The sequence below is a fragment of the Rhipicephalus sanguineus genome, chromosome 8 (assembly GCF_013339695.2).
Source record: "Rhipicephalus sanguineus isolate Rsan-2018 chromosome 8, BIME_Rsan_1.4, whole genome shotgun sequence".
Lineage (NCBI taxonomy): Eukaryota > Metazoa > Arthropoda > Arachnida > Ixodida > Ixodidae > Rhipicephalus > Rhipicephalus sanguineus.
In genome coordinates, this window is record NC_051183.1 from 62147954 (window position 1) to 62170251 (window position 22298).

At 47.0% G+C, this 22298-nt stretch overlaps 1 protein-coding gene across 1 annotated transcript in view; it reads left to right on the plus strand.

Moving 5' to 3' along the window:
* LOC119403267 (anoctamin-4) overlaps positions 1-21835 on the plus strand; it is an 89179-nt gene extending 67344 nt beyond the window's left edge. The window contains exons 22-29 of the mRNA XM_049418249.1: positions 64-83; positions 4780-4928; positions 5624-5776; positions 8341-8393; positions 13064-13248; positions 16023-16128; positions 16693-16898; positions 19169-21835. Coding sequence (XP_049274206.1) covers positions 64-83; positions 4780-4928; positions 5624-5776; positions 8341-8393; positions 13064-13248; positions 16023-16128; positions 16693-16875 — 849 coding nt within the window. The 3' untranslated portion in view covers positions 16876-16898; positions 19169-21835. The remainder of the gene's footprint in view (positions 1-63; positions 84-4779; positions 4929-5623; positions 5777-8340; positions 8394-13063; positions 13249-16022; positions 16129-16692; positions 16899-19168) is intronic.
* Positions 21836-22298: the final 463 nt, after the last annotated feature.

Here is a 22298-nt window from a genome sequence, read left to right on the forward strand (position 1 = left end):
TAAAAAACGAATCAGAGTACTAAGTACTCTCCTATGCTCTCCTAAGGTTTTCACACCTTGAAGGGGACTTTGGTGTCTCATGGGTAAGAACCTCAGCTTTACGACACGATAATTCCTTAAACGCACACGACAGCGAGCTCTACTAATACAAATGAGAAAAGGCGTCGTTAAAAACTTTGTAACAGTTCTGAAGCCCTGGTGTGCACAGAAATATCACACAAAAGCATTTGGCAAGTATACTAACAAAAGCTGGTTTAGTGCACATTTCTTGTCGTCTTTTACAGCTACCATCCATTTTACAGGCAATAAAAACACTTCCAGCAAGAAAACTGTTGTTGATTCCACACACGATTTTATCTTACCCATTAGCCGTGAGGGTGCTAGCCATGACACAACAAAAGACACTTAATGCAACCAAAAATATGAGAAGCAAGAAAACTGGAGTTGTTCCCACACGCGATCTTATCTTACCCATGAGGCGTGAGGGTGCTAGCCGTGGCACAACCAAACACCCTTTATGCACCCAGAAATATGAGAATCAAGAAAACTGCAGTTGTTCCCACACGCGATCTTACTTACCCATTACGCGTGAGGGTGCTAGCCATGGCACAACCAAACACCCTTTATGCACCCAGAAATATGAGAAGCATGAAAACTAGAGTTGTTCCCACACACGACGTTATCTTACCCTTCAGACGCGAGGGTGCTAGCCATGACACAACCAAACACCTTTTATGCACCCACAAATATCAGAAGCAAGAAAATTGTAGCTGTTCCCACACACGATTTTATCTCACCCGTTAGGCGTGAGGGTAATAGCCATGACAGAACCAAACACCATTTATGCACCTAGAAATATGAGAAGCAAGACAAGTTTAATTCCCACACGCGATTTCATCTAGCCCTTTAGGCGTGAGCGAGCTAGCCATGACACAAGCACCCTTTATGCATCCAGAAATAATAGAAGCAAGAAATTGGTAGTAGTTCCCACACACGATTTTATCTTACCCTTAGCTGTGAGTGTGCTTAGCCATGAGACAACCAAACACCCTGTGTGTATAAAGATGTTAAATATTTATGGAGTCGAATGTCTGTATTTAGCGGCCGCTGTACTTATTGAATACCTCATTAGGCGTGAAATCTGACCGTCCGCGTCCCGCGTCAGCGGCGTCACGGACGAGTGATGCGAAAAATCATAATCAGGGGATGACGTCTCCATATGACTTCGCGATGGCGTCACAGATCTCCTAAATGTGTGACGTCATTGTGACGTTACGTGACGTAGCGTTCCATGATGGCGTCATATCATGACATCGTAGTGCGGGCAAAAGCAATCCGATCACGGAGGCAATGCAAAACAAGGTGAGGTGCCTCCGATCTTGGAGGCAGTGCAAAATCACGTTAGGTCCACAAAGATTTGGAAGGGTGGCGGAGCAGGTCACTATAACGACTGAAAAGAAAAGAAGATGGCTTTCGCCTTCGAGTCATCTTAAATGAATGCATAGAGGACCCTGTGAGTTTTATCAAATACATGGACACTCTCGGCTGTTTTTTGCCGTCGCCGTCATGTCCCGGATGTGTATATGTATGTACATATAAATAAAAGCCAAAAAATATATCTGGAGAAAAAATTCCGAAGCGCACCACCAGGATTCGACCCTTCGACCCCTCGCTCCGCAGCACGCTGCTTTAAACAACTCGGCCACGCGCCACCGGTTCTTCCGAAAAACAACGGAGAGCTATTTATGCACACCATTTAACGCTAACGGCACGCAGAGCTCGGAGGTACTTCAGTATTTGTGGTATCACCCGCGAGATTGCCCGAAGGGTGCGCTTTAAAGCAACGCTCCTACATTTTCCTTCAGACGCGCACTAAAAAGTGGTCAATTTCTGTACCCACTGACGACATGGAACGCCGAGTAAACGATGCGTCCAACGCCACCGCGTGGCAGGAGACGCGGAGAGGTCACTCCACGCGCCGCAGTTTTTAAGAAAAAGAAGTCTGAGAGCGTTGGATTGTAGCGCGCTGCTGAAACACGAAGTAACAACCGTAACAGTTAGTTCGCGCTTGCCTTGTGTGTACCCGTGCGTTCTTTTCGAGTGTCCTTCCTTGTGTTTGAGCAGTGCGCTGCAAGTGTTGAGCTGTGACCGTTGTTAGTTCGCGGTCGTCCTGTGTGTGTTCTTTTCACCAGTCCTTTGCGCTCGAGCGGCGCGTTGCAAGTATCGAGCTGTTTGCCGTTCTTCCTGTGATATTATAATTTGTTGCTCGTATCCATTGCTTCGCCGTTGTAGCGAAACTGTGACTTTTTCAGTAGGCTAGTGTTGGGACAAGTAGCAGTGCGTCTATGAAGAAAAGAAGTGTGCCAGTAAGAGATAATTTATATTGTACACCATTTCTCTTCAAGGTGAAAGAGCTCTATCTACACAGCCCTCACAATGGCACACGCAAACACACTTTTACTTAGAAGTTTGTTTTACCTTTCTTACAGAAAGGTGATAACTTATTTGGATGAGCGCGCAGAGATCTGCCTGTATCGCAATTTCTTTACCTTGCTACACGACACAAAAGAAAGCAAGAGCTGAGAAGTAGTGGTTATAGGGCATGGGAAACGACATTGATAAGCTAATTTGCGTAATTAAAGGGTGCGGTTCACAACCACGACGGCCTCCTGATAAAATTCCTAAGGCGATCCTAATGCAAGACTTAGGGGCCTGGAGGTAGGCGTCGCACCGGTTTTACGTAAAGTGGGTAAGAAGACATTGCCGGCAGTTTATTACAGCAATCTCTGCTGACAGATATTGTGGCAATTGGCTTAACGCTAGGACGATTTCCAGTCACTGAGCTAGGAAAAAAAACCCGCATTTCCCCGAAGGGGAGTATGAGGAAGTGCGAAGCACGGGGTGATGCTATGAGGGGTCGCGCGCGACTAAACTGCAGAGCCGAGCGAAGGAGACGGCAGCGAGAGAGCACGCGCCAGCCGACCCACGGAGGTCTGGCCGTTTTTAAGTGCAAAGCACTTTTACTGATGATGATGATCTGTCTTCCGAACTCGTTCCAAAGAACCCGCAACGCGTTCAACCTGTTGGCGGCGTTGCGCACGGCCGAGATGGGGCTCAGGTTGTTGTCGAACCACAGTCGATCGCACACCGCGCAGCTATATCCGAAGCTGCGGTCCAGGAAGTCTCGCTTGAAGCGCGCGTCCGGCCGATCGAATTCGAGGGCCCGCGCTCGCTCACGCATCGCGCGTCCCCGCGCCAGATCGGCTTCGGGGTGCTCGGCTTGCTTCGCACGCTTTCGTTCGGCGTCTCGCCGCCGGCCTTCATCACCACAGGCAATGCGCGGGGCGCGCGCAGCCACGGAGCGGAGGGCGGAGCGCGCGCAGTCACGTGGGGCGTGACGTCGCTGCGCTGTTGCTACAGACGCTCCTCTCCGCTCCTCGCGCCGTTGCTATGGGACGGCGGATTCAGGGTCGCTTATAAAGTGCATTCGCACTTAATAGGCGTAAAGTCAGGTAAGTTCCATTGCAGAGGGCCACTTCGGTATAACTTTGTTCTTGCAGAAGCGAGAACAAAACCGTCCGTAAACTGTTAGACGCCTATTATAGGCAAATATTTGGCCATGCATGCGTGAGTCAAACATCTGTTACGTCCTATAACGCTGAAATGAGATTGCTGACTATTTGGGGGTTGTGACATGTATCTTGCCCGTCTGGCCCGTCGTCTGGTTTTAGGGGCGAAGCTCCTTAAAGCGGCACCCGTTCGTCCCCGTCGTAGTGCGTAACCAGTCTTAACGCTAGTACCAGATCTTGACCTCCAAGGTGGCGCCGGTGGGAGATTTCTCCTGTGCGTTGTTGAACAATAAAAAATTCGCAGCGTGCGCGTTAATAAAAGCCGAATTCTTCTGTCTCTCATTCCCCGTTAGCAGCCATTGGTATGTCCCAGTAGGAAACGGTAGTAGAAGTAGAAATGTAAGTGTTAGCTAAAAGCCGACTTCTTCTGTCTCTCATTCCCATTAGCAGCCATTGTTTGCCTCCAAGGTAGTGCCTGGTGAGATTTCTCCTGTGCGTGATTAAACAATAAAAAAATTGTTCAAAACGCCGTTGATTGATGAAATAAACCAACGAAAGACGCCAGATGTTTTCTAAAGCAAAACGAAAAGACGCCAGATGTTTCTAAAGCAAAACGAAAAGACGCCCGCTGCTTAACGAAAGACGCCAGATGTTTCGCCAGAGCTTCGCCCACTCATCATCATTCACTCCGTAGATATGCTGTGATTTTTTCTGCGTGTGTTCATTCACGTGTATGTCTACATATAAGAAGCCTTCCTTCTGAATAAACAGTTGTGAGTGTAGCGCCGGTCATTCTTTATTTCCTCTCCTTCTTCTGTCTCCCCTCTTTTTCGAACTATGTGCTACTGCGGTATGCTCTGTGAAGAGGGCCAATTCAGAGATAAAGTGCAATTCTCTTCTCTTCACAAACCGCAGTATCAGTCGCTATACGAATGTTTATTTCTAGGTTCGTCAAAATGGGATCCGTGTGTCGTGGTTTCTCGCGTTCGCGCATAGTTTTCTCAGGCGTAGCCAGGATTTTTTTCGAGATGGTGCAGGGGGGGGGGGATTCGACTTCCCTTTATGTATCTTCGTGCGTGTGTTTGTATGTGTCCTCTCCTATATACATTCCAATGAACAGGGCTAATGTGGAATGTCGGAGCACAGCCTGCGAGTGCAGGCAACGTGGAAACCACCAACATTTCCTGGCTTTTTCTTTGCACTATCGCAGTCTGGTGATGAATTGGTGGCGCTCCTGGAGACGGGATCACATGACCCGGGACAGTGGCGAACGCAGAGGCTCCGTCGCTCGCTGGGAGGCTGACTACGTGCTGGCGCAGTGGCACACCCTCTCCTTGTTCGACGAGTACTTGGAGATGGGTGAGCTGTACCTTTTCTTGCGGTAATTGCTTGCCATATCCATGACGGCTACGTAGCCGAGTCTCATGTCTAGCATATTTAGTAGCCTGTTTAGTTTTATGACAAGCGCACAGGACAACGTTGCGTTCAGGCTACGCCAATGTAAGAGTCATACTTTACCTGTTACACAACGATCATTCGCGCTCTCTGATGAGTTATGTGCGTGCGAAGAAGCTTTCTCTCCTGATGCTTTCTTTGTGGTTTTAGTACTAAAACTATGAATACACGGAATCGGACGCGTTGTTCTGATTTTAGTACTACACATGAATACAAGTATTTAACGCATTGTTGCGGTTTTAGTGGTGAAATATAAATACAAGGATTGGAACACCGTTTCACAATAACTGTAAAAAGGGTTGGCAAGTATGCGTCAAATCCTCAAAATCTGCCTCGATATCTGGTTCGATCCGCTTCCGGTACTATTCGACCTTTACTCTAATATGTCTCAGAAATTATTATTCCAATGCCCTAAATAATTTCAAATATTTTATTACGTCGTTGCAGTTTTGTAAAGAAACGGGCATAAGTCGATGATGTATTTTATTGTCCCGGGCATCTTAATATTGCAACTTCACATATACAAAATCTGCTACTTTGCTGTTACTTGTAAGCTTCCCGTATCGACGTTGTGAAGACTCTTTTGTTCGCTTCTGCAGCCATCCAATTTGGCTTCGTCACCCTGTTTGTGGCCGCATTCCCGCTGGCGCCGCTGTTTGCGCTTCTGAACAACATCGTGGAAATCCGCCTGGATGCGTACAAGTACACCTCGCAAATGCGCAGGCCGCTTGCCGAGAGGGTGCCAAACATCGGTAAGCTATGACACCAGTTGCAATTGCAACTTCATATGTACAAAATCAGCTACTTTGCTGGTATACTTGAAAGCTTGCATACCGTGCCGCATGCATACCGTGCACATGCTTCATTATGAAATAAGAAAAATTGAAGGACACTCTAAATTCCAAAGTGTGTTCGGCGAAAGCCTGTGACCATTCGACTCCGGTGACGGACGCCGTTGCGCACCTGTTGCGCCGCGTTGCGCAACAGGTGCGCAACGCGCGCTGGAAGGAGCAACGTGTAACTGTTGCGCGTTGACGGACGGACGCCGCCGCCGCATTGCGCAACAGTTGAGCAACGCGCTTTGGAAGGAGCAACGCGCAACTGTTGCTATGCGCCGCTGTGCCATCCACGTGATTGCTGAGAGAGTGTGAGGGGGAAAGGCCACAGCTGATACCATTCCAGGGTACGGACGGCCGGACGCGGTTGGACACCGCGAATATGAAACATTAAAGGTTTTCGCCGTAATATTGGCAGTGGTAGGTACCAGGGTCGATTATCAGTGCCCATGGGCGTCCGGAAAGGGGAGCAAGGGGGGGGGGGGCTGCCCCTCTTCCTGGAAATTTGGATAATATTTTTTTGCACTAGCAAAAAGCTGCAAAGCTCGAGTAACTCACTTCGGTCCCGCATAGTCGTATGAAACGCCCTTCAGGATTGCGAGCCAATGGTGCACATTACAGACTATGACAAATCTAGATGGTCAAGTCACGGCAGTGAAGTAGACTGCCCGCGATGACTATTGAAGATAGCGAATAATTCTGAGATAAATATTTCATGTTTCCTTTTTCTCATCTCATTGGTTTATGCAGTCTTATCACGAGAACTTCAGTTTTCACAAAATTGACGGCTACATTTAGCAAAAAATGTTGACCGCTACACTTCGTTAAGATAGTGTAACAGTTTCCCGTGGCAGGGGCGTAGACATGGAGGGGGGTTTGGGGGGGGGGCTCAAACCCCCCGAAAGTTTTCATATTTGCTTGCGTATATATACACGCACACATACAAACGCACGCACGAACATACATAAATCATGCTTGAACCCCCCCCCTCCCTTTCCCGAAAAAAATGTCTGGCTACGCCCCTGTCCCGTGGCGTCACATCTCCTACCCTGTGCAAATTACGAAACGTTGGCACCACCTAAGCTCCCAAACCAAACCTATAAATCAGTCACTCAAAAAACTTGTTGGGCTGTACTAGTTGCATGCTGTGCTTTGTTGTGGAGCTCAAGTACTGCCCTCGTTGTTGGTCCTTACAAAGCGCCGATTATAAGCCGCGCACCTTCACAACAGCGGGCCTGCATGCTCATGCAAATAAAATCGCTTTACCATTTTCGGGAGTGTTGTATTTATGTTGCTTATGTGTTTAATTAATCTTGCGGCAATGTCGTACGCACTGGTAACATTTAAAAATAAAATAATGCTGAATGTGAATGTTTGTTCTTTTGGGAATCTGTGCAAACCCTTATAACAATATCTTCAAATACAGCGTGTATGAAGACGACTTGATGAGTACTCGTAGAAAGTTACGGCACTGACGCCGCAGGATATATTTGCATCACATACATATATACGAAGAAAATCAGAAGAAGCAGAAAAAATAATTTACAAAAGGACAAATTTTACTGTACTTAAGGCACTCATTGATCATTTGGTTAGAGCCTAAGCATAGCCGTGGTGCAGGCTATGCATGGAGCTTCAGCTCAGACTGAACTGGCCACTGGCATTTCGCTTGCGTTTTAAAAAATCTTGGTTAAGAAGCCAGTTGGCGCTGTCATTCAAAAATGCCGTCAGAACATCAGGCAATCAAAATGTCGTTTAAGGTGACCAGCACCGTAAAGTTTAGGCACAGCTTAGAACCCAGGGTCCGACCAATAACACAAAGCAAAGCAAAATCAATAGCATGATTCTTCTCCCCTGAAAGGACAATCAGGCCTTCTCCATATGGGAGACTTCTCTGACCCCCGATACACCGCCGTGCTCATCCGCACGTTGATTGCCACCTGATGGCAACGCGCCTATGCTTAAACCGCATCTGATGGTTGTCACCGACGAAAGGGAAAGAGCCACTGCGCCAGGACCGCCGAGGCATTCTGCAAACCGGGTAAAAGCAGCCCATGCTTTCACGCTTTCGGTGGCACCTCTGGATACATACATGCATACATACATACATACATACATACATACATACGTACATACATACATACATACATACATACATACATACATACATACATACATACATGCATACATGCATACATACATACATACATACATACATACATGCATACATGCATGCATACATACATACATACATACATACATACATACATACATACATACATACATACATACATACATACATACATACATACATACATACATACATACATACATACATTATAGCGGACAGGGCAACACAGCGAGCGGAACCTGAGAATACCTTCAGCCAATATATATTTTCCAGATCTTATAACAAGTCCATGGCCTGATTATTCTTGTTCCCTTTGTTTTCTTTTTTCTTCCTTGTTACTTGCTTCCAGGTGCCTGGCAGGTGATACTGAAAGGTGTTTCCGTGTTCGCCGTCATCTGCAACGTAAGTGCTTTGTCGAATACTCCGCAGCTGGTAAATTGAATTGTTTATGATGCGAACGCACAACCTGTGAGGGTCGGTCGCAAAACGTTACGGGGCATGGGTTACGGGATATATATAAATTTCTTCTTTATCTAGACAACGCGCTTCTAATTTAAAAGAAATTACTACATACCTCGCAAAAGACAAATGCGGCTACACGTTCTAACCTCGAAACCGAAACTATGTGTCGAGTCTTCGCGGGCACTACTCTTCTGCCACAAGGCATCTCCCATGAACTTTCGTGTGCCGAATTCAAAACGCATACATAATACATGCACGAGGAGGTACCTCCCCGTGTATCTATAGGTACTGATAGGGCTAATTTCTGTTACTACCAAGTCAGGAATACAATTACTCCGAATATGGTGGTGGCATTGATGTTTGTCTAAGTACAAATAGCCGAATAAACGTGTAATCAAAGTTAATTCGAATAGCGCCTTACGGCATTATTTTATGACGGACATTGCATAAATGGGTCAAATTTAATAAAGCTTTATTCTGATCTTCTAGCGACACCACAGTGCAAGAAAGACAAGCTCTCAGTGCCATTTCTGACAAGCCGTCATAATTAGAGAGTAGAGAGATAAAATGTAATGCGAAAAGGTTAAGCGGAAAATAAATATATAGTTTTAGGGTATCCAATTATCCTCGTATAGCAGACGAAGCCTATCATTTCCCTGGTTACCTATGAGAAAAATAACTCACAGTGTCCCTTATGCGCATGCGCCTTAGACGACTCGAAGGCAAAAGGCATCTTCTTTTTATTGAGATAGCAATTATATGGATAGTCTCGGCGGGTCTTTGCCGTCGCCGTTGCCGTCGCCGTCACCGTCATGTACTTCCGGTATGAAGTCCAAATTGATAAGATCCCCCGCGCACTGTTGTTCTACCGCGGTAAAAGCACGCGAGCGGGGGCGACGAATGCGGCCGAAGCAGAGATCAAACGAGCCGGCCCGTTTCAGTCGCTCGGAGGGTGCATGCGATAACATCACCCCGCTCGGGAGGACCTGCCGTCGAAGCAGACAGGAAACGCCCCGCCGTCTTTAACGACCATGAAAGAAGACGCGAGGTCGGTAGTGGCGAGGGGGGGGGGGTTCTCGCGCGAGCAGCCACTACTTTGAACTTTCGATCTAAGGGCGCGGTCGCGATCGCTGGCGCGCGCGCCATCTCGAAAGCCATCACAGCGGGCGGCTCGTATACCCTTCTACGTGCTGCGCTCTCAACGCGCAATGACTATGCGGCAGAGCATCTTTCCCTGGAGCGGCCGTATTCTCTTACACCAGCGTTTTGTAGTTACGCGAGATCGGATACAAAACAGTCCGGTGCCAGCCTCACTTCGTGTAACACTACAATTTGTTGCTATCGCATTCATTGCTTCACCCTTGCGGTGAAACTGACTTTTTTTATTAGCCGACATATTGATCCTCCCGCTCACCCCCCCCCAAGCCTGAGGAAGAGCGGAGCTGAGTGGCTTTCCTTTTTCTGTTTATTTTTTCTTTCTTTCTTCACTTTCTATCCCTTTCTCTCTGTTTCTTGTATATGTTTTTGTACCTCTTTCTTTCTATTCCTCTCTTTCTCTCTCTATTTCTTTGTCTTTCTCGCTCTTTTTAGCTTTGTTCTCTTTCTTCCCTTTCTTGCTCTCGCTCTCTGCTTCTTTCTCTCTTTCCCTTTATTTTTCTCTGCCTTGTTCTCTGCTCTATTTTTCGTGTCTGTTTCTTTCTATCTGGTTCTCTCTCTTTCTATGCTTTTTTCTGTTGATCTATCTTTTTTATGCCTTTATTCCCTTTGTTCCTATCTACTTTTTTATTGCGATAGCAATTATATGGACAGTCTCGGCTGGATTTTGCCGTCGCCGTCGCCGCTGTCATGCACCGTATATGTATAAGTATATACTTATCAAAGTCCCAAAGGAAGATAATTCAGAAAAATACCTCCGAAGCGCGGAATCGAACCAGCGACCTCTCGTTCCGCAGCGCGTGGCGCTAACCACTACGCCAGAAAGCGCAGATCCTTCAGGTAGCTAACGGCGACCGTTGTAACACATCCTTTACCGCTGGCAGGACTCACAGACGGCAGGCGCTTATAGGCGTTTATTAATTACCAGCGAGATAGCGCGAGGAGCGTGACGGGCGCATTTAAAAGCCGTCGGCGAGCTCGCTCGCTTCTTCTTATATTTGCGCAGGGAGAACCTTGCCCTTCCGCTGTCTACTCGCGCGGTTTTCTCGTGGTGAGGGGAAGAGGGACGTTTCGAGCTTTCACCGTGATGTTCGCGCTCATGTTACGGAGCGTACGAAAGTCACTCGAGCTCAAGGGACGCCGCTAAACGAACAAACAGAAGATGAGCGCGAACTATCAAGTGTCACAGCTCGACACTTGAAGCACGCTAGTTTCCTTCGCTGCTTCGGCCGCCTTTGCAACTGGAGCGCTGTTCAAACTGAGAGTATCCATTGGCGAGCCTCACTTCGTATAGCATTAATTTCTTGCTATCGCATTAATTGATTCGCCCTTGCGGCGAAACTGTGACTTTTATTGCGATAGCAATTATATGGACAGTCTCGGCTGGAAAATGGCCGTCCCCGTCGCCGCCGTCATTCACCGTATAAGTATGTATATATATATAAAAGCCACAAAGAAAAGTTATTCATAAATACTTTCCGACGCGCGGAATCGAACAGGCGACCTCTCGCTTTGCAGCCCGCCGCGTTAGACGTTAGGCCACGACAGCACCGTCTTTCAACGTGCTAACGGCGAGCTATTTATATACACCATGTACTTCAGCATGCTTTCTTAGTTGCCACATAGATGTCGCGATGTGCGCGCGCGTGTAGCGCGCTTTAAAGATAGTCGCCCCGCTCCTGCGAACGCCGTTGCCCTTCGCCCTACAGGGCATGGTCGCCTACGTGCGCTTATCTCGAGGAAAGAAGGGGATGGTGGAGCGGGGAGTTGTATGTCTTGCGCTTTCCCCGCGAGGTCCGCGCTGAAGTCACAGAGCGTACGAAGGTCACTCTCTCGGTGCAGCGGCCGCGTTTGAGAAAGGAGCGCGCTGTTGAAACAGAAATAAGTAACAACTGTGACACTTAGTTCGCGCTCGTCCTGTGTGTACCTGTTCGTTCGTTTCGTGCGTCCTGCTTTATGTTTGAGCAGTGCGCTTCAAGTGTCGAGCTGTGACGCATTAGTTCGCGCTCGTCCTGTGTGCGTTCTTTTCGTGCGTCCTTTGGGCTCGAGCGACGCGCTGGCAATTTCGAGCTGCTTTCCGTTCTTCGCGTTACATTGCAATTTATTGCTATCGCAATCATTGCTTCGCCGTTGCGGCAAAACTGTGACTTTTTTCTTTCTCTTTCGTTCCATCACTGTCTTTCTTTCTTTCTTTCTCTCTCTCTCTCTCTTTCTCTATTTTCTCTGTCTTTCTATCTCTTCATTTCTCCCTCTCTCTTTCACGTGTTTCACGTGTTCCACTTCGCCGAGCTTAGTTTTCGTTTACGCTCGCACGGGTTGTAGTCAGTACTGTAGCTTGCTCAATTCCTTTGGCGCATACCCACCTGCGGAGTTTTGCACGACGGGGCGCAAGTTACCTATAGCTTAAACATTTTCGCTGTTAGAATTTGCCATAATAAACTCGTCGGGTGGTGAGGAAAACTTTCCATTTTCTTCACCGAACGCTAACGTTTTACGGTGCAACGGGGTTTTCTTGGTATTGGTTATGGATTGCAATGATTACTTGGTATTGCTTATGAATTTAATTACGATATTTTTGCCTATGAATGAAGCGATGCCCTTCAAAAGATGGCGGTCGCGGCCTCCATCTTTTGAAGGGCAAGGCTTCACTCGTAAGCAATAATTTTCACTCCAGTAATTCTTCCTAAACCTCCTTGAGCACAACTTGTAACAACCCACCGTTCATCCCCCCGTTTCTTTCTTTTGACTTCTTAATAACGCAATAGCGTTAAAGAGCTCGTCGCGAAGAAATTCTGGTTTCGGCGACGGCGGCGTTGGTAGTGAGAAAAAAATCAGCCTTGTCGCTGAGCGAAAATTCGCAGTAGATGCCAATAAAGAAATAATAAAAGTCTTCGGTTCGAGTGGGACCGGGGATTGGAATCTGACCCCTCACACCGTGCGTTTAGTCGCTCGGCCACCACGCATACATCCTCCAGTATACTAACGGCGAGCCATTTATTTACACAATGTACCGTTGGTGGTACGCACATCTCGGAGGTTCTTCAGCGGCTTGACTATCATCGGCTAGATGGCGCAAAGGGACCCACGGGCGCGCTTTTAAACGGCATCGCACTGCCTTGTGGCCCCTGTTTCGTCGCGTCGCATGCATGGCTATAGAAGCCGCAGGACGTACGCACTTTGGCGTTTCTTGCGGCACGGTATAAGTGTCCACTGCCAAGCGAAGCCAGGCTAGCAATTGGGAAGGCGATACGAACACGGTCCGATTACGCTATCGCGTTCTACTCTTGAAAGCGAAGCTGGAGTGTCCTCCTTTCTCTCTCCCCATTTGGGATCAAAAATCAGACGTGCAATTGCTGGCCTCTCCTTGCTTTCCTCCACCCCTTCCCTTCCCTCACATTAAAAAAAAATCATTTGGTATTCGTGAAACGAACAGGGTACGATACGCACGTTCGCAGGCGTTCCTGATCGCCTATACGAGCGACTTCATACCACGCATGCTGTACCGCATGGTGCACAGCAAGGGCCACAACCTGCGCGGGTTCGTCAACTTCACGCTATCCTCGTTCGACACGAGCGACTTCGACGACGAGACAAGACCGGACAACGCCACGTTGGACGGAATCACTGTACGCCAGTGCAGGTGAAGCCACTATCTGTGCGCAAACCGGATTAAGTGAAGAGGACTTAGATAAACCGGATTAGACTGAATGCCTGCTTTGCTATTGATCCTATCATAGCTGTCTTTGTTCATTCTCGAGGGACAACCTGTCCTGTGCGCAGCGTCTATGTAGGCCCATTGTTCTCGTGAATGCGAAATCTTATTCATTTCGCATTTGAGTGGCCGACAATGCTCTCTGCGATGCCTGTCGTTGCGAGGAAATGCAACGCCACATTCTGTGGAACTGTCTAGGGTGTAAGAGACAGTCTCTGGCGTCCGCTCTAGAGCACCTCGAAAATAGAAAGCATTGAAAGCATTCTTGCATGCCATCGACAGAAGGCATCGCAGCTGAAGGCGACGAAGGACCTACATAGGTTTTTACATGAAACGGACTTGAACAAGGAAGTGTAACAGGGATGTCGCGTACCACACAAGGCGACGGACTGTGTCCTGACTGAGTTGGTGCTGTGTTATGTGCTGTCATTATCTCTTTTCTCTCTTTCCTTTCTATCTTTCAATCTACCCCGTCATGTTCCCATGTGTACGGTAGTAAACCGGTTGTCCTAAGCTGGTTAACCTCCCTGCCGTTTCTTCTCTACTATCTCTTCTTTTCTTCAGAAAGTTATCAAATTAGCGCACTAAACAGATAGCTCCTTTTAGTAGAAATCAAATTATCGGCAACATAGACGTCACTGTGGTAACACAATGCGAACACTGTTCTGTTGCCGTGGCCGCATAGACGCAAGTCTAGAATAAATACAGTTGAAACTCCATCTAACGAATAGATTGGGACGCTCGAATTACTTCGTTAAATCGGGGAGTTCATAAAATTGATAAATGAATCTTTCGGCTCTTAGAAATATAAAATTGTAACGTAGTGACAACCAAAAGCTACCAGGCCATTGTTATTGGCAATAATCTACTCCGGCGAATGTCAAAAGTCCGCGAGGGCGGCCCTGACATGGAGCCTCCGATGTCGCCCGGACATAAGGGGCACCATGTCCGGGCGATGAAGGCCCGAAAGACAATTATGTGAAGGAATGACGGGTGAACTATATGCGGAGACGCCGAGAACGAATTAGGTGATTGCGTGACAGAGCCAGAAAGTTGCAAAGAGACGATTAGTGCCATGAAATCACGAAACCAAGCACCGCCGTCCATAGCATCATCCGGTACGTAGGAGCGTTACCGAGTGCCGATTCCATTGCTCCATGCATGGGTGCTTAGTGCAGCATCATGACACTAAATCTAGGGCCGTGAGTAGGGCGCCTAGACGTTTCAATGCGATAACGTTAGAGCGCACGCTCGAAGAAAAGCCCGTATCTGCAAAATTGAAAGAAAATCACAGATTTTTTTACTCAGGTATTTCTGGCAAATTCATATTTAAAGAAAAGCGGCGCACAAAAAGACGAGAACCACACACAGCGCTGCTTTTTGTGCGCCGCTTTTCTTTAAATATGAATATGCACCAACTCGCCCAACTTTCTATTTTGTTACAATATATTTATGGCAAAACTTCGGTAAATTGGGTTTGGCGGCCGAGCTAGTTCGTTAATTCGGGTTGATGAAAACACTGAGCCCTACGGCTATTTATTGGGGAACATAAGTTTCTTCGTTTGATCAAGAACTTCGTAAAATCGGATTTTGTTAGATTGAGTTTTAACTGTATTCGCAGCACTGCGCAGGCATAAAACATCTGTGGGACTACAAAGCTCGGCTCTATTCCTTTCTTAACCTGAGACTACTAGCACCGTTGTTCGAGACAGCCGTTTTACTTTATTACGCTACAGATGAAAAACGGAAAAGGGGGACATGTTCCAATTCTCGCACAAATAAAAGAAATAATATATTGAATTACGATAGTATCGCGGCTAATGGTAATGTAAGGTTTGTAATTACTGTCAGGCGGATCTGATATCATTCTTTGTATTTTAGGGGCGAAGCTCCTTATAGCGGCACCCGTTCGTCCCTCGTAGCGTAGTATGTAACCAGTCTTACGCTTTGACCTGCAAGGTGGTGCCGTTGGGAGATTTCTCCTGTGCGTTGTTGAACAATAAACAATTCGCAGCGTTAGCTAAAAGCCGACTTCTTCTGTCTCTCATTCCCATTAGCAGCCATTCTTTACCTCCAAGGTAGTGCCTGGTGAGATTTCTCCTGTGCGTGATTAAACAATAAAAATTTTGTTCAAAACGCCGTTGATTGATGAAATAAACCAACGAAAGACGCCAGATGTTTGTAAAAGCAAAACGGAAGAACGCCAGATGTTTCTAAAGCAAAACGAAAAGACGCCAGCTGCCTAACGAAAGACGCCAGATGTTTTCTAAGCAATGGTTTTCTAAACAATGAAAATTCACAGCGTACATGTAAAATTAAAGTGCGCTGCAAGTCGGCATAACTCATCGAACCTTTAGTATAAACGCGCCCGATCTCACGTCGGTGATGATGTACTGGGCAGAATTCACGGAAGATTCACGGTTTACCGATGAACCTCCGCAGCTTCGCCCACTCATCATCATTCACTCCGTGGATATGCTGTGATTTTTTCAATAAGTCATTCTATAGCCTACTTCGTGTGGTGAAAACGTGCATGTTTCTTTACTACGGCGAATCGACTTGCATTGAATAAGCGGAGTTCGCCTTGATATTGCACCCGTCGGCCTCAATGCTGAGCAAAAGCACCGCTGAAATGATCTGAGCTCTTCAGCAGTTCACGCTTTTATTCAACTGAGCAATGTGATGCGTTCATAACGATGCAGGTACCTGGACTACCGCGAGCCGCCAGGCTCGGAAAGCGAGTACCAGCTGACTCTGACGTACTGGCACATATTCGCTGCCAGGCTCTTCTTCGTCGTTGTCTTTGAGGTACGCTTCTTTTGGCGCAAGCCGGTGTTTAGGCCTCTCCGCCAGAGTATCGCAAGAAACATTCGTTGGCCTTTTCCGAGTGGCCATAGATCTCTAGGCGCAGCACGTGGGCGTATCATTTCGATAGGATAACAAAGAACAGTAATATATTTGTTCATATTCATAATGATAATAATAACAATAATAATAATATCTGGGGTTTAACGTCCCAAAACCACAATATGATTATGAGAAACGCCGTTGTGGAGGGCGCCGGAAATTTCGACCATCTGGGGTTCCTTAACGTGCACCTATATCTAAGCACACGGGTCACAAGCACTTTTGCCTCCATCGAAAATGCGGCCGTCGCGGCCGGGTGTAGATCCCGCGACCTTCGGGTCAGCAGTCGAGCGCCATAACCACTAGACCACCGTGGCGTGGTTGTTGATATTCGTGTCCCGGATATGTTGCGAGTGCGCACCCTGACACGTTGTTGCTAACATGTTGATGTCCCGTTACCCCACGAGCTTTACCATATGTATATATGAGAAGTAAAGAAATGCCTTTTTGCCTGCATACGTCCAGCACGTGGTCTTCTTCATAACTGGTCTGGTGGCAGCCCTCATACCGGACGTGCCTCGGTCAGTGCAGCAGCGGATCAAGCGTGAACAGATCGTGGCGCAGGACATCATCGCTGGACTGGACAGCGGCCAGCAGTCTCAGCCTCGCAGAGGCTCCAGGAGTGGCTCGGCAGCCCGCAGTAACTGAGTCCGAGATCATTCGTACACTCGGTGCGAGTGCTTGCCAATGCTTGCAGACACACTTATAAAAGCGAGATAGAGAGTTGAACCAATTCGTGCGGAGGTCAGGGATTTTTGCCGACTTGAGCGATTACGGAACTGCGGAGCACGGTGCTCTGATGTGTGTATACTAATAACAAAACCGTACGGAACGGGAAATTTCAAGGAACAGTATCATAGTACGGCCCCTGGAACATGAAAGAGCGTGAGCTTATATCGCAATGATTTCTTTCCTTAAATATACAGACGCCCATTTTTTTAACCTGAACGCGCGAGCGTCGACCGGCGAGTTGATAAGCGCCGCACAACGGAGCGCAGCGACGAAATGAACGAGAATACGCGCATGCGCGATATCAGCAGCCCTGTGCAGCTGTCGTCTGCTAGGCTTTTACGGAAACCGGACACCATGCCCGCTTCTTTTGAACACCGCTGTCGTAATTCTTTTTTTGCTGTTATGAACGATGGCATCAAGTTATAAAGAAAAGGTCCAGTGGTCGTCCTTCAGGTGGATGGGATGTGATTACACCAGCTAATTATACTACGTGCATATCAGCATTTTTACAGCGGAGCTGATAAGCTTTTCGTTATGCCGTGCAGAGTCGACAAGAGACTCTCATCAGCGGCGGGCTCTCTTCCGCCTCTTCTTTATGGTCTTAAACTTCGTGCTTAGTCAAGCCAATTAAGCCAAGCTGGGTTAAGATCAAACTAATTAAACCATGCCAAATTGTAATCACGCTAATTAGTCAGGCTAATGAAGATCTCGTTAACTGGTACCGTGTTAATTACGACCTTATTGATTAAATGCTTGTTAAATAAATTAGAACCACGCTAATTAAGACCTTTCTAATGAGAACCCCGTTAGTTGAGAATTTCTTAATTAAGATCATGGTATTTTATGCATTGCTAGTTATCACCATGTTAATTAAGATCTTTCTAATCAGCTAGGTCGGCCGCAAGCTCCACTGTCATTCCAGCCGCGCACCACTAGCGCAAGCTGCCGACATTTTTTGTCCGTTATCGCCTTTTGTTCTCTTTTCTAAACGCCGCTAAAAAAAGATTATGAAGTGTCACGTGGTACCCTCTTCTTTTCTGTATTTTCAGAAAGATGTGAATTGCTAAGTGAAATATTCCGATCAGATGTCGTTGCTATTGCTCTTCGCTGTTATAACGCCTTTCATCCGCCTTCTCGGGAATACGCTTCGCGTAGAATCAAGGGTGCCGCCTCGGCTGCCAGAGGAAAAGAGAGTAAAGCGGGCGTGGTGTCCGGTTATCGTAAAAGCCTAGCAGACGACAGCCGCCCAGGATTGCTCATGGCGCGCATGCGCGTATTCTCGTTCATTTCGTCACTGCGCTCCAACAGGCCTTGGTACAGAGAGCCAGGGCGGCGGCTTCAACCAATGGGGTCCCGGAATAGAGACTCCACCTAGTCTGTAGGAACCTCTAAAGAGGTCCCACACCTCTCCTTGTAAATAAATGCTTTTCACCACCACCACCTCCGTTGTGCGGCGCTTATCAACTCGCCGGTCGACGCTCGCGCGTTCAGGTTTAAAAAATGGGCGTCTGTACATCCGTTTGGTTGAAGAGGCCACAAATGCCTTAAGCGATTATTGAACAGGTTTCCAGAAGGAGATATGACAGCTCAATATTTCCAACCTCTTACCCATTTTGAAAGTATGTTTCCTTAGGCAGCGCGAAATTAAATAAAGGAGGGAGGAAAAAGATTTGGCGGTGATTCACAAACAGGAACTAGCAAATAGAATAGCGGCGAAAAGTGTGAAGGATTTAACGTAGTAATGCAGAGGCGTAGTAGTACATACGTATTATTTGTTACCCTATTATGAGTGCGAATAGCCAACACTACACGACAGTAGCCAATACTGCCGATTATTAGTCAGCATTAGCCAGTGCTTGTTTTGTGCAAGTAAATACTTGACAAGCCATTACTATATGGCGTGTCGCTTATCGTATGTCGTATTATTTATTTTTGTCACACGTGTATGTCACACCACGCGCGTTCAGATGCATCCAAAGTTAATGAACAAGTTCAACAACCTACATCACGATATAGGTGGAGACAGAGGTACGATCAAAGCGCCTTTGATTCGTGAAGAGATCCTTCGCATTTAAAAGGGTAGACTTATTAAGACAATCACTTTGTCTAGCTTCACGCTACTTAACAGGGTATAATGACATAAGCTATATATAGCCTGACACACATATCCTACAAAAGCTGTAACCGTGTTCTCCTTCCTTCCTTCCAGCTCTTCAAAGGAATGCTGCCTTGTTGTCGGATGACGTAGAGACAAGTTCTTGCTTCAGGAAGCAGCCGTCGTCATAACCAGCAACAGTCGGCGTCGCTTGAGCTACACGCGCCTTTCGCGCGCAAAGAAATGTGCTTCGAAGGATGGCGTAGTGCCTGACCTCCACGAATCCTGCGTGCTTAGAACACTTGGTTCTTTATCGAAGTACCATGGACTCCCTTCACGCATCTTCAGACGCAACTTATCACAGGCATGTAAGTTAATCAGTGTATTCAGTAGTGCAAGCTGATCGACACCTTCTGGGCCATCCCGTGCACCTGAAGGTCATATTGCATCTGTACCCTAATCGAGTGTTCAGCGTGACATCGATATTGTGCAGACGACGATTTGTGGACACTGCAGCCATAACAGAACACATTACTGACCAAGTGGCATCTTCAAGGAAGTCTACGAGGCGGTCGTTGCTTGCACTAACTCTTCTTTTGCCCGGGAACACCATGCCGCATCCTGTTCCTGCTATGTCTATGTACTGTAATCTCAATGGTCGCCGTACAGCCTGTATTGAAGACTGATTCGCTACAGTGTTCGCTACGCAACCAGCAGAACTCAAACTACACAGCTGACTAAGTGTGCGGATGCCGTTCGTGGTTTAATTGTGTAAGTGTTCACCCAATACCATGATCGCCCGACGTCACAGACGAGGACGTGTAACTGATGGTAAGAGCGGATGACACGATCTTCTAAGAACTTCATGTTGTTGAGCCATTAGAATGTCACAGTGACTCAGGTGTGATGTATTCAAACGGAACTGTTGATGATTCCGTGAACACAGAGTGAGTGAGTGAAAACTTTGTTGAAGATGTCCCGCACTATTGGGAGGGCTGGGACCTCAAGGACGCCGTCCTAGGTGACGGCCTCCAGTCCTTGGACAAGGGCTGCTGCCTCGGCGTGCCGGACGGCCCACAGTCGATCGGCAAGGTCGTGGCTGACTCACAGTTACATTCAGCAAAAACGAACTACTCGGTAAGCAAACGCGGCTGTGTGATATATTCCACCGACAGTAAGCAAGAGCATGGTTCGCGTTCCTGTGGACGTCCCGAGGATCACGTGACGCTGTTTGATCCATACTGACGAACACCTAGAGGACGACGTCGCGCGTGGTCCGCTATACTGACTTAGCAGCTTAGACTCAGTGCTGCGCTATCGAATGCGCTGGTCAAGTGCTGAATGCATGGTTTTAATAGTAGCCATTATATCAAACTTTTTCACCTATTCCCAGGTCTTGTTTCTGCACAAATGTCCAGTGATCTTGCTGTGTGCATATGGGCTCACTGAGAAGCTCCGCATTTTGATGTCAAGACGTGAAATAATACTGGAAAAAGAAAGTTTAAAGGGGTACTCACACGAAAATTCTCAGTTGTTTTTGTGTGTGTGTGTGTGTGTGTGTCATAAGAAAGGCAATTCCCTCTAGAGCCTAGAAAATGAACTGCTAATGTGAGGGCATCCTGAAAATTAATTAAAACATGCCTTTAAAAACTAGTTGAGGTTTTTACTGTACCCTGACATCACAATACGGCACAGGCTTCTCGTGACGTGCTCGAGAATGATATCGTGACGTTTCCATGGCCGTTCCACTCCGCGGCTCCGTCGGGAACGCACAAGCGGCCATTTTACATGTTTTGGTACCTGACGTCATCACAACCAGTCATACTGGTGCGTGCTGTAGCCTGATGTCAAATTTGTGTCGATGTCAGTGGGTGGCCCAAGTGATAGTTGATTTTAATGCCAAAATAAAATATCAGCATTTCCTGAGCATGACACATGCTCAGAGCCATCTCTGTCAACAGCAGATTTCCGGTGATATTTTTTTCTCCACTGCTATGACCCCAACAGTTCAATCAGATCGGTTGTACTAGTGACGTCATAAGCACATGACACGCCCCAAAATGCGGGGCCGTCTGAAAACTCGGGGAGGCAGTGCGCTGGGATCTGTAACGATGCGCGCATTAGGAACGTTATAATTAGGCCCGCGCTTTCCGCACAGCGCTTAAATCAGCCTGTTAATGCTCCAAAGGAGCTGCGCTACCGCCTCAATGGATTTGCATAAAATCGTGATTAACGTTTCAGGATCCCCATGAGGAAGAAAGGATGCATAAATGTGGCGTCTGCTGTTGCTTTTATGTATTTATTTTTGCATTTGATGCAGTTCTGACATGTACCAGAAGAAACAATGATACAAGGACAACTGGTCTTAACGCCGTCGTTAACTTTAGTTCAGTTTAAAATATTCATATTCGCTGAGTACACTAGCGATGAGCGCTGAAAAATATCGGCCTCGACACAATACTCAGTAAAAAATGTCATTATTTTTCGCTTGACAAAAGTAACTACCCTTGTTGACACGTTGGCTCTAGTGCGAGACCTTCCTCCTTCTGCAACTATTAATTTAATTTTCTTCACCATCTCACATCGCCGCTCACATGTTTATTTGCAAGCTCACGCCGGCAAACTATAGCATGTGATTGGCACAATGTAGAATTTCTTTCAAGGTAATTAGCAAATTAATGTGGGAGCACGCTAATCAGAAGATGAGATGCAGCTGAAGATAGCAAGTGCTACTTCCAACATGACGACTTAATCGTAGTTATATCGATGGACACTGATCTCCGGCCCCAGCCGCAACAAAAGCACTTCCTAATGGCGCAGAAAATGGCGGCCGAGTCATATGAGCTCCTGAAGCAGCCTCTGAGAACGGTTCGCGTTACAGAGGGTCAAGTCGCCTGTCTCGAAGGCCATGAAATGCGCAGCTCGCTTTGATTATCCGTCATAAAGCGGCAGCGCACTCTTTTTCTTCAAATGTTTTTACACTTACAGTTCCTTGAAATATACATGGTGGCGTTTATTACGCGAAGCCCTCGGAATTATGTGGTGCCATGGTTGTAAAAAAAGTATCCTGGTAGACGGCATTGCATGAATTCAATGGCCGGCTGCAATTAGTGTTCATTTTTCTTCTCATGTGTGTAAATGACTCAAGAACTGCTCTTTTGTAGCCTTTCATGAAGTACGATCCGCACTTGCTGCACATATTTTGAATGCACCAGATTGCAGTTTGCTTTTCTGGTTCTTCTAA